The sequence below is a fragment of the Pteropus medius genome, unplaced genomic scaffold (assembly GCF_902729225.1).
Source record: "Pteropus medius unplaced genomic scaffold, Ma_sr-lr_union100, whole genome shotgun sequence".
In the NCBI taxonomy this organism is placed as follows: domain Eukaryota; kingdom Metazoa; phylum Chordata; class Mammalia; order Chiroptera; family Pteropodidae; genus Pteropus; species Pteropus medius.
In genome coordinates this window covers 307469-320398 of record NW_024349519.1, presented here as the reverse complement: position 1 = coordinate 320398, position 12930 = coordinate 307469, and the positions used below count along the sequence as shown (strand labels likewise).

Here is a 12930-nt window from a genome sequence, read left to right as displayed (position 1 = left end):
TTCCAGCTTTTTACCATTGAGCATGATGTTAGCTGTAGGTTCGTCATATGTGGCCTTTTTTATGTTGAGGAATGGTCCCTCTATCCACAATTTGCTGAGAGTTTTTATCAAAAACAGTTGTTGAATTCTGTCAAATGCTTTTCCAGCATCTATTGATATGATCATGATTTTAGCCTTCATGTTATTTATGTGGTATATCACGTTAATTGATTTGTGGATGTTGAACCAATCTTGCATTCCAGGAATTAATCCTATTTGGGTATGATAGATGATCTCATTAATGTATGCTGATTCGGTTTGCTAATGTTTTATTGAGGATTTTTACATCTGTGTTCAGGGATATTGGCCTATAATTTTCTTTTTTTGTGGTATCTTTGTCTTGTTTCTGTATAAGGGTAATACTGGACTCATCAAATGAGTTTGGTAGACTTTTTTCCTCTTCAGTTTTATGGCATAGTTTGAGAAGGATAAGTATTCTTTGAACGTTTGGTAAAATTTACCTGTGAAGCCATCTGATGCAGGACTTTTGTTTGTTGGGAGTTTTTTGATGAATGATTCAATTACGTTTATAATAATCAGTCTGTTTAGATTTTCTATTTCTTGATTCAGTCTTGTTAGATTGTATGTTTCTAGGAATTTATCCATTTCTTCCAAGTTGCCCAATTTGTTTACATATAATTATTTATAGCATTTTCTTATAATCCTTTGTATTTCTGTGGTGTTCGTTGTCACTTCTCTTTCATTTCCGATTTCATTTATTTTTCTTGATGAGTCTGGCTAAAAGTTTATCAGTTTTATCTTTTCAAAGAACCAGCTCTTTGTTTCAGCTCTTTCTTTTTTATTGTTTAGTCTTTCAGTTATTTCTGCTCTCATCTTTATTATTTTCATCCTTCTGCTCACTTTGGGCTTTGTTTACTGTTCTTTTTCTGGTTCCTTTAAGTTTAAAGTTGGATTGTTTATTTGAGATTTTTCTTGTTTATTGAGATAGGCCTCTGTTGCTATGAATTTCCCTCTTAGAACTCCTTTGGCTATGTCTCATAGATTTTTGAGAGGTCATTGTATTTTCATTTTCATTTCTCTTTAGGTGTCTTTTAATTTCCTCCTTGATCTCATAGTTAACCCATTTGTTGTTTAGTAGCATGTTATTAGCCTCCACATGTTTGTGTGTTTTTCAGTTTTCTTATAATTGATCTCTAATTTCATACCGTTTTGATCAGAGAAGATGCTTGATATAATTTCAGTCTTTATAAATTTATCGAGAGTTATTTTATGGCTTAACATATGGTCTATCCTGAAAAATGTTCCATGAATTCTTGGGTGAAATGTTCTAAAAATATCAGTTAAGTCCATCTGGTATAATGTGTTATTTAAGGCTATTGTTTCCTTGTTGATTTTCTGTCTGATCTATCCATTGATGTCAGTTGCATGTTTAAGTCCTCTGCTATTATTGTATTATTGTTGATCTCTCCCTTATGTCTGTTTATATTTGCTCTATATATTTAGGTGCTCCTATGATAGGAGTATAGATATTTACAAGAGTTATATCTTGTTATTGAATTGATCCCTTTATCATTATGAAATGTTCTTCTTTATCTTTTGTTACAGCCTTTGTTTTAAAGTCTGTTTTGTCTGATGTATGTATTGCTACACCAGCTTTTTTCTATCCCTTTCAATCTGTGTGACTTTCACTTGATAGTGGGACTCCTGTAGGCACCATATGCATGGGTATTCTTTTTTTGTCCATTCCACCACCTTTTGTCTTTTAATTGGAGTGTTTTATCCATTTACATTTAAAATCGTTGTTGATATGGTATGTATCATAAAATGTTATTACCATTTTTTTAACTTTTTTTTATTGGTTTTGTAGTTCATCTCTTTTTCATTCTTTTGCTCTCCTTTCTTGTATGTATGTAACTTTTCCAAACTATTTTTTCAGTGTGTATTCCTAGTTGTTTGAGGTCACCGAAATTTCTGTTTGATTGTCTCTGCATTCAGCTTGTGACCTGAGAAAGATTTCCATAAATGTCTGACTCCAGATAGGGTAGTGGTGGTGATGAAGGATTCTGTCTCTTTAAATCTTCTGGTAGCTGTCACCAGCTGTGATGGAGGCCAGAATTAAGGCAGGCATCAGCACTAATCCCTCAGGAATCCACCAGACCAATGACAACACATCCCAAATTTTTGAAGGACAGAGTCCTCACTACCTGCCTTGGCACCAGCTAGCCACTCCCAGAACACAGGCTGCTGAGAAATGGAAATGGTAGCTACTTTTTTCTCACTTCAGGAAGATCAGCATCCTTTCCCTTCATTAAGCACTCCCCTACTTGTCATGAGTGTTCAAACTCTCCTGAGTCCTGTGTTACTTTTTTGGGGAAATGATACTTTGTAGTGTGCGGGCTATGTACAAGGAGTGCTTATGATGATTGATTTGGTCATTGTTCCTAAGCCTTTTCATTGGACAGAGCTATTAAATATGTGTTTTGCTTTCCTTTTTTTTTTTTTAAGACAAAATATGTCATGATTTTATACTGATGCTTCCAGTTTAAATTCAAGCAACATCGTTTTTATTTCTTCAATCTCACAGCTGTGTCTCCTTTCTCCAATGTGAAAAGTCTCATCTCAATGACTTTAATATAGCTGCTAATTATATATATTCCAAAATCACCTGTAAATGTATTAGAATACAAGCAGTATAATTCTGGAAATAAATTAAGAAATTTTCCATACTTCGTCTTGTGGTTTACTCCTAAAGAACATTCATAACAGTTGATTTTATTATGATTCAGAGTAACTTAGGATTTCTTTGTATTATTAATTGGATGCACATTTAGGTTCATTTTGCTTTTCACTTTTACAAATTAATTTCTTTTTATTTTCAATATATACATGGATCAAAAGTAAAATATCTAAAACAGTATATTAAATACATATTCACATATATGTGTGTATACAAGTATATTCATATCCCCATCTGGCTTAGCTAAAGAACAGTTTACTACACATACTGTTTCTTGCCTTGCCTCTTTTTTTTTTTTTTTTAATATTCTCTATATTCTGGAAATCACTTCATATTAGTATTTAGAGCAGGTCTTCAGTTTTTTCATCATCATGTTAATTGTGTGCATATACTGTGGTATTGTCAGTCATTGATGAACTGTTGTGTCGTGGGTGTGTGTGTGTGTGTGTACGTACGTGTGTGTCGGGGAGAATTTTTCTCCCCCTCCCTGTTACAGTTAGTATCAGTGAATAGCTGTGTGCATTTATTTTTTAAAACCTCTTTTTGGTCAGTGTATATTTGGGAAAGATTTCTAGAAGTGGGATTGATGAAAATATAGAAAATGTGTTTGTATTTTGTAAGGTATTGCTAAATTTCCCTTTTTTAAGGGTTGTGCTGTTTTGTTTGCCCCGTCATCAGTGTATCAGAGTGCCTGTTTTGCCACAGACTTATCAGTAGACTGTTTTCAAGTTTTTGGACTTTGGCCAATTCTATAATTAGAAATAATTTTTAATTGCATTTATCTTATGAGCAAGGTTTAATATCTTTTCATGTTTAAGAGCCATTTGCCTTTTATTCCTGTGACTTCTGTTTTCTCTAATTCATTTTTATGTAGGATTCTTGGGTTGTTTTTTTTTTTATCTCTTTTTATATATTAGAAATATTAGCCCCATCTGTGCTAAGTTGCAGTTTTACAGTTTTGTGGTTCTAGTTTGTCGTGATATTTGCCATGCAGAGTTTCTTTAATTAATTAAAACTGTCATTTTCTTTTGCTTTACTGATTCTACAATAGGTAGACAATAGGTAGAAATAATATAGTGTGAAATGTTAAAAATGTTAATTATATATATTTATAAAAATATACACTTAGTCCTTTGTTATTGTAATGTGTTCCTCTTGCTTCTAGGCAAGGATAAAAGCCATCAATACATTTTTTGCTAAGAATGGTTATCGATTAATGGATTCTAGTTTGTATAGTCAGCCCATTCAAACTCAAGCACAGTATGCCTCACCAGTCTTTATGCAGCCTGTATATAATCCTCACCAACAGTACTCGGTCTATAGTATTGTGCCTCAGTCTTGGTCTCCAAATCCTGCACCTTACTTTGAAACACCACTGGTAAGTAAGATCCTTCTAGAATAATAAAGTTTTTCACTCAAGCTGAAATTTGAAAAAATCAGCTAGACTAAGAGTTCAGTTTTTTTTTTTAGTGTTGTATTGTTATTATGTTCTGATTTTTAAGTAATGATAATATCTAATCCCCCATAGCAAATGTACACATATGACTAAGGCCTAAACTATTGTTCCCTATAATTTTATTTAGATTTTGCTGAGTTAGAGACTGGTTAATTCTTGAAAGATTTAAATTGCTTTCAGTTTTGTGAAACTTTTTCAGAGAAAAGTGCTCTTTATTAAGTAGTGAACTAAGATTCTTCATTCTGTAAACAAGTGATACTTAAAGTATTACAAAAGTAAATAAGTAAAATCTTTAAAATTATTTTTGTCTTATAAAGAAAGTGATGCTAGGTTAGGTCATCAGAAATTTCTTACGAACTTTATACCAGATTTTGCTTTTACAATTAATCGTTTTTAAACATTAAAATTTTCTTGTAGGCTCCCTTTCCCAATGGTAGTTTTGTGAATGGCTTTAATTCACCAGGATCTTATAAAACAAATGCTGCTGCTGTGACTATGGGTCGACCATTCCAAAAAAATCGGTAAGATAAAAGCATGGCTGGAATTTATTGTAAACAATTCCCAATACTTCTTATAAAGTTACTGTTTGCATAGCAATGCTTATTTGCAGACTCAATACATATCTATTCTTTATTAAAATTTTCTTTTAATAAAGAATAGAAAAAATATTTCATGGTAGCAACATAAGATCTGATGTCTGAATGCCATTTAATGTGTTAAATAGGTACCATTTTGAAGAACTAATATTTTTGAGGACAGAAATGTTACCTGAATTGAGTGATAAATGCTAGGAATGTGAATTATTTAGGATTTCTAAGAAATGACTTTTTGAAATGATTTTCACAAACTATAATGTAAAAAAGACAATAGCTAACACTTATTGGGTATTTAATGTCTAAACCTCTGTTTTAAGGGCTTTATATGTTTTATCACAGTTAATTTTCATAACTCTGTAAGCTAGATACAGTTATATGTATTTAAAAATTAGAAAATTGAAACATACAAGGTTAAGTATCATATCTACAGGCATGTAGCTAGTTGCTGGTAGAGCCAAGATTTGAGCCCAGGCAGTTTGACTCCAAAGCCTACACTTAAAACATGATGTCCTGAACAAATTATTGAGAACTTTGGAACCTTTTGCTGTCATGTAATATATTAATATGTCTCTTAAGTTTTATTGTTTGTATAAACATCAACTGACAGTAATTTGGTATATATTATGACTATTTAACAGAATATGAGTAACCAAAGCAAAAAGGGCTCATATAGTGGTTTAGATGTATTTAATAGTTTCTCATTTGTCATTTTTTGTTTGCTTATTTTGTAATCCTGGGTTTTGTTTTTGTTTTTATGAAATTATTTCTTTTCAGTGATTTTCTCTTACCAGATCTTGTTCTCCCAGTTGATTCTTTTTGCCAAGGAGACCATACAGGGTATGTTTTTCCAAGATGACTTCTAGGAATTTAATTCTTTTTTGTAAGGTTTTTCTAAAACATACTTCACTGGAGAAAGAAGCTTTATAGCAGAGGTCCCCAAACTCTGGGTCGCGGATCGGTCTGGTCCGTGGCCTGTTAGGAACCGGGCCATAACAGGAGGTAAGCGGTGGTCGAGCAAGCGAAGCTTCATCTCTATTTGCAGCTGCTCCCCAGTGCTAGCATCACCACCCCAGTTCCACCTCAGATCATCAGGCATTAGATTCTCATAGGAGCACCTGTCCCTGGTGCCAAAAAAGTTGGGGACCACTGCTATTAAAAAATATTATTCTGTCTATGGCCATGCCACCCTGAACGTGCCTGCACTCGTCTGATCTCGGAAGCTAAGCAGGGTCGGGCCTGGTTAGTACTTGGATGGGAGACCACCTTGGAATACCAGGTGCTGTAGGCATTTAAAAAATTCCTATATATATATTCTTCTCAGTGGATTCTAGTAGCATTCATATGTACTACCCTCTAATAGTTAAAATTTTTGTATTCATGTTAACTGACACATTTGGTTAAAGCTTTTGAAGGTCATTTTTAAGTGTTAGGAAAATTTTACTACAGATACATTCTTATTGCTTTGTGAAGTTTCAGATGAGTTCTCTTCATATCATAAGAATGAAAGATTTTTTTTAAAACTAAAGTTTATTTGTGCTTTTCTAGATGACTCTTAGTTTGGTAATACACTAACAATTAACTGCAAAATTCAAATATTGCTAAGACATATGAGTTAGAAGTACAGTGAGCCTTAATTACACACATTGTCCTCAAACTCCCATCCTTTTGTTCAAAAAAAGATTACTTTATTAGAGACAAGGATGTTATATCTGGAAAGACCAGATTGTTATGATGTAGTTTTAAGTCCTTTTTCAAATGAAGAAAGTGAAAGTTGAAGAGGACAAATATCTTGCTAGACTTAGAGGACTAGTTATTATTAACAGATCCGAGATTTAAAACATTTTCTTTTCCTCTACTATAGCTGGTAAAGTTTTTTCTTAAAAATAATTCAATTAGAGCAAGTGACAATTTACAGTTCTCCTTGTGAAGAGGTACAAGTTTTTCATGATTAGAAATAATAGCTTTATAAAAATATATATTGATTTCACATTTCTTTAAAGGGGCGAATTTTGCTTTAAATAGTTAAGTTCAGTAGACATCTTTGTTATGAGGTAGACTAACAGCAATTTTTAACTAAGAACTAAAAGTACTGATGTTCGCAGATGCTTGAGTTAAGAATGCATTAAGAGTGTACACAGTGCTCCTTTATTGTCACTTTTCTTTGTCTGCTGTGCTTTCTTGGTGAAGGGGGTAAGATTACAGTAAGAAAGCCAAGAATGATAGTCAAGTCATCCTGGCTTTTATGGAGGTGTACCTGTGGTTTTGAATGAAGATATAGGGCCAGTTTATTATAATTTTGCTTGTTATTCAAACCTATTTGCGTACAATTCTTTTCCATGTTTGACTAATACAGGTTGTTAATTTTTAGTTACAGAAATAGTACATGAATATTTCTTATAAAAATGCAAGTATTACAGATGAAACTAAAACAGCTTTGTTTCCTTCTTCTAAGAAGTGACCATTCCCAGAGCTTTCTTTTTGTTTATCGGTCAAGGAGAAAGTAACCTTTGAGAGCCCATTTGCAGTTAATTATATTATTAACCTTGTAACAGCCCGGTGATGATCACTAGACCTACTTAGAGAGAATAGGACTAACTTTCAAAAGTTTGGGCATTTTTCTACCTTTCATACTTTATCTTTCTGTCACTTTCTTTCTTTCTTTCTGTCTTTTATCACTTCTTTCTTTTGCCCAGACTTGAGATTGGAAGTCTCTCTCAGTGAAGGGTAAGATTATGAGATCTGAGGGCTGTTTAAACCTAATAACTTCTTCATTGAGTGTATTGAAATGCAGTGAGAAAATTTAGGTGAAAGTTTCTGAACAGATAATGTAAACAGCATATCTACTTAATGAGGCATTTTCAGATATGATGGATAATAAAAATATTTTGAAAATTACTTTGTGTTAGTTAACGTACTGTAATTTTGATTGCTATTAAAAATCTATTTTGTGGCAGAAAGTAATTAACTGGAAAAGTATCATCTCACATTAAATTTAGCCCCAACTTTGTAGTCTGAGTTTTATCTTTGTTTTAATAGTAGTAACCCAATTTTTTATGTTCTTGTAAAATAACCCAATATTTTACGTAAAGAGTAAAGTAGGATAGCTGGAGATGCTATTGGAATTAATGTTTAATTGTCAGGCTTATAATTATTATGAGGTTTTAAATCCTTATTCAGATAACTGGGAATTGGCAATGTGTTATAAATATTATGAATTTGTAATTATGAAAGTAGACTATAAAAATGGAGTATATAAACTGCAAGCAAGGGACCAGATGTAAATCTCATAATCCTTGTTTAATCTACAGTCAGTTGCATGGATTGTCTAAATCTTTTCACTATTGATTAAACTGCATTCTCTCACTTTTACTGTACCCTAGCTTCATCTGTTTACAAATTTTTAGAGAGTTGGGTACATGCACACATCATCCAAGATAAAAGCTTCCTTTGTTAGAAGTAGGTTTTTTGTTTTGTTTTTACCAGATTCCATACTTTAATTCTGAAGTCATGGCAGGCTACTAATTGCATTATATTTCTCTAGATTTTTGTCCTACATATGGATCTTTGAACAACAAATTTTATTCAGTGAGAGATGCTTAGTAAGAAGCTGGGATTTTTATATATTCCACCATTTCTTACTGTTTTTTTCATTATCACTTCCTGAAAGAGGCCTTTTAGATTTATTTTTCCTAATTTCCCATTATGAAAATTTAATACTAGAGATTATGGTATATCTATTTATGTATATATGTATATCTGTGCTTTATACATAAGATGAGTAAGATTAAGATTTTCCCCCTACCTCAAAGAACCAATTTTTACTCCCTTTGCAGGTGATGTTGCCCAATTGAGAATGCATGGCACAGAATCTTTAATAACCTTAAAGTCTGACTGATTTAGATGTGTCAAGACTGCAGCTTGTGTTAAAGAAAGTAGCTAAAATCCTAGTTGTATTCTGAGTATTGATATAGAAGTAGCTTTATCTTGAAGAACTTTGGATCTTCCCCCAAATCTCTCCAAACAACTTTTTAATGTAAATATTCTTTACCTTTTAAAAATAACACGTCTGGGATATAAAAGGGTTTATATTTTTATATAACAGTTTTATGTCTGTGGACAATCAGGATACAGCAGAAAGCAATTTTTAACTTGGTTTATTAAGAGTTTGTACCATTAAGAAGAAAGATTTTGTCTTGATTTTTCCTTTCATGTATATAATTTTATATTTCTTATAGTGTAAAGCCTCATTTTAGGTCATCAAGTGGTTCAGAACACTCAACAGAGGGCTCTGTGTCATTGGGGGATGGACCATTAAACAGATCTGGTTCAAGGAACTTTCCAACTGAACGGCATAACTCTGTAGTAACAGGGCATCAGGAGCAAAGCTACCTTCCAAAAGAGACTCCCACTTTACAGATTGAACAGAATGGGGACTATGGTAGGGGCAGGTAAGGAAATATGGTATTAAATATGAAAATAAGGTATATGGAACATCTTTTTAGATTTAATTGTTAGTGTATGCTAAGTAAATACATTGTTATATAACATGGGTTAGTAGTTTTTTATAATTATTAAGAAATTTACAGCATCCATATAGAATATAGCTCTGAGTCAGAGACTTATAAAAGTTATTCTAAAGTTCTTTATAGTTCATTGAGGAAAGAATGACTTAGATAAAATTCTATCTTTATTATTATTTTAATTTCTTACAACTTCTAAACTATGGGAATGGAGTTATATATTGTCTACCCTGCCCAAACAAAACAAAAAAAAAATTAACCCTAGTATGTTTCTGGTGTGGAGAGAGTGCTTCTAATAAAAATGTGCCCAAATACTTCATGGTGGGGGTGGTAGTAGTTGAAGTTTTTGGTAGGTTAGCCCAGTATCCCTTCAGAAGAATAGATAATTGTCTTTTAACAATAATGGAGATTTAGAAAGTATAGATACTTAAAATAGAAATTCACACATCTATGATCGAGTGTATAAATTTGAAGAAACTTAACAAGTTCCTCCTACTGTCCTCTTTTTTGTTTGCCGTTGTTAAAAGGAGAACTCTTTTCAGAGGTCGAAGACGACGAGAAGATGACAGAATCTCAGTAAGTATTTTTTACCTTTGATTACTTTTGTTCAGTCCCCCCCCCTTTGTAATTTACTATGGCATTGACTGTGGTCTACCTTTTTGAGTTATTTTATTGATTATAGCATTCAGCAAAAGTAAATAGTGTCTGTGCTTGACCCTGAAATATAGACCCCTTCCACACCTACCCACTTCTTAAAGTACACATATAGTTAGGGATTTGACCTGTGTTGTTCATTTTTTAAAAAAATTACTTGAATACCTAATATTCACATGGTTTAAAAATAAAAAATATGAGTTTAGCTCTTGCTTTTCTAATGGACATTTTGTAGTTTGAATCTTTTGATCTTACAAACAGTGCTATTACAAACCATGCAGTGATAACCTTATACAACCATCATTTCCTATGTGTGCAATAATATTTGAAGGAGAATCTCTAGAATTGGGATTCCTGGATCACAATTAAATAAGTTGCTGCTAGATAGCTTTCTTATAGGGGTTGTGCCAATTTTCATGCCAACAAACAGTGAACAAAAGTTCATGTTTATCTATAGCCTTACAGAGTATATGATTTTTTGCCCATCTGATAGTGCATATTGTTCACTTTTAAAGCTCTGTCGGATGGTGCTGGAAACTGTTATACTATTTATTGTTATTTTGGGCCAGTGTTCTACCTACTGTTGGTTATTGTTCCACTAATCTTATAAAACCACCTAAAGAATATTTTTCATGGTTCTAGACATGTTCTTACTTGAATATTAACTTACCTAGGTTCAAATTATTCATATTTTGATTCTTGTGGTTCATTAAGACTGCTATCTCTTAACTGGGACCAGAAGGAGTTGAAGAATAAAAATGATGTTGGAAGATATGGAGGTCTGAAGAAAACCCTTCCTAGAATTTACAGATATCTCATAAATGTGTAATATATGCTTATTTTACATGTATAAGTAGTGAATTTTATACATATAAGCAATATACATATAGTTTACTATTTGGTATACATATTACATAGATATAAGTATACATATATCACATCATGAGTAGTGAAAACATATACATTTTCAAAGAAGGAAATATATTACATTATAATAAGAAGTTCTTAAGTCATACTGTGAATGCTTTAAAATGGTTTTATTTTTCATTTCTAGCTTTCTATACCATGGGCAGCCATGAGACTTTAGGGAACAACTTTTTAAAGATATCATTATAGCAGTCCACATCAATCTTCAAGTTGCCCTGAACAATTGAGAAGAGAGGAGAGTTTAGGTTTCAAGTCTGATTAATATGTTGAAAATGGATTGATAACTGATGGTTGAGATGAAGGAAAAGGAGACAGGCATGCTTTCCAGTAGGAAGGGTAGAGGTGGAGGTGCCCTTGTGCAGGAGGGAGATATTAGCTAGAGATAAAATTTGGATTTGTAAGCTTATATACTTGGGGGACATAGTAGCTTTGGCTGAAAAATGAGATTATTCATTATGTTGTTTGAACTATCCAAGCAAAATCTGAGTGGAGATGATTGCTAGGCAAATGGATGTCTGGGTTTACGGTGAAGATCTGGGCTGAAAATATCTGAAGTGTACAATTTGATGATTTTTAGCAAAATTTCAGAGGCGTGCAGCCAAAAAGTCACAAAAAGTGAAAAAGATTGTTTTAAGGATTGCTCACATATATAAATATTAGTTGTAAGTCATGGAAAATGGATATCACACAGGGAGAGTATGGAAAGTGAGAAGTAGTAACCATAGAGAAATCAAAAACCATCAAAAGAAGTGGGCAAGGAGAGAAGAGCACATGATTGTCACGTCTGAGAATCTTGTGAAAAGGGTATCACAGAAGCTAAGGGAGAAATGAGCTCCCCAAGGAAAGAATGTCTACTATGCCAAATGTTAGAGTGAAGTCAGGAAAAAGAGTCTGTCCGCTTTTGCGTTGTGGAACGCATTGTGACTTGTCAAAACAGTTTTAGTGGAGTGATGAGCACAGAGGTGAGGAAGTAGAGGAGGAGGTACAACGAGTGAGAAATTTGTCAGAGGGAAAGGGAAAGATGAGATTTTTTAAGGAAGGATATTCTCTCTTGAAACTATATGGAAGGAGAAAAGCTGATTGCAAATTTATGTGAGGTAAGGTTTTTTGTTTTTATTTTTGTTATGAAAGGGGGTATAGCACATTTAGAAAGCAAAGAATGGTGGAGATTTATTAGAAGGTTTAGGAGTGTGGCAAAGTTTGCAAAAGAAACAGAAGGAGCTGGCTAAAGATAGGTCGGATTGATAAAGACTAATAAGAGCTCAACTAAGATGAGAAGCTAAGAATTTATAGGAGAACAATGCTGTGCATTAGGGTAGAGTTTGTTTTTTGAAGCTTTCAGCTTCTGTGGTACAGGATTAGAGAATGAGATAGGCATATGACCTGTTCTATAATTTGTGTGTTTTAGAGAACCCATACTTCAACAGCTGAAGTAAAGGCTCCAACACCAAAGTTTGACTTATTAGCCTCAAATTTTCCTCCTTTACCTGGGAGTTCATCAAGAATGCCAGGTGAACTCGTTTTGGAGAGTAGGATGTCTGATGTTGTTAAAGGTGTCTACAAAGAAAAGGTAAACACTGAAACATGCAATCTTTTACCTTATGGGACTGTATTAACCTATGTTTTCAGGGTTATTAAGTTTTCGTTTGCACTTAATTAGTACTGCTAACTTCTTCATGGGGTTTTTAGCATACTTTGAGTATTATAAAATGATTTATAATAAAGCTACACAAGGTCAGTAGAATGTTTCTTCACTTTTGCATGTCTTTATATCAGTTGCTCAGTGTAATAGAACTGATTAATGCAAGCTGAATGGAAAGCATCATTTCCACTTAAGTGCCTGTACTTAACCAATGTTGTAAATTAATTCTAAGCTAGTTGGGTAAACTCAGCCTTTTAAATAATGGAGAGTTGATGTCAAAAGGTTAGGATACCCCATCCTACAATATTTAGTATAGACCTCTCCATATGCTAAAACCTAATGCCCCCACAAATTTTTCTCATTTTCTGCCTTTTTTTTCCTAATTCAATATTTATTTT

At 33.0% G+C, this 12930-nt stretch overlaps 1 protein-coding gene and 1 pseudogene across 10 annotated transcripts in view; both read left to right on the top strand.

The window, feature by feature from the left end:
• The window catches only part of LARP4 (La ribonucleoprotein 4), a 150130-nt gene that overhangs the window by 124533 nt on the left and 12667 nt on the right, over nt 1-12930 (top strand). For 4 of the 10 annotated variants that reach the window (XM_039882066.1, XM_039882060.1, XM_039882059.1 and 1 more), the window contains 6 exons: nt 3903-4115; nt 4611-4714; nt 5564-5626; nt 9025-9237; nt 9837-9885; nt 12299-12460. In XM_039882066.1, coding sequence (XP_039738000.1) covers nt 3903-4115; nt 4611-4714; nt 5564-5626; nt 9025-9237; nt 9837-9885; nt 12299-12460 — 804 coding nt within the window. Of the gene's footprint in view, nt 1-3902; nt 4116-4610; nt 4715-5563; nt 5627-9024; nt 9242-9836; nt 9886-12298; nt 12461-12930 lie in introns of those variants that run through there. The other 6 variants (XM_039882063.1, XM_039882062.1, XM_039882061.1 and 3 more) reach the window with 5 other exon arrangements.
• On the top strand, nt 5959-6077 carry LOC120618772 (uncharacterized; annotated as a pseudogene).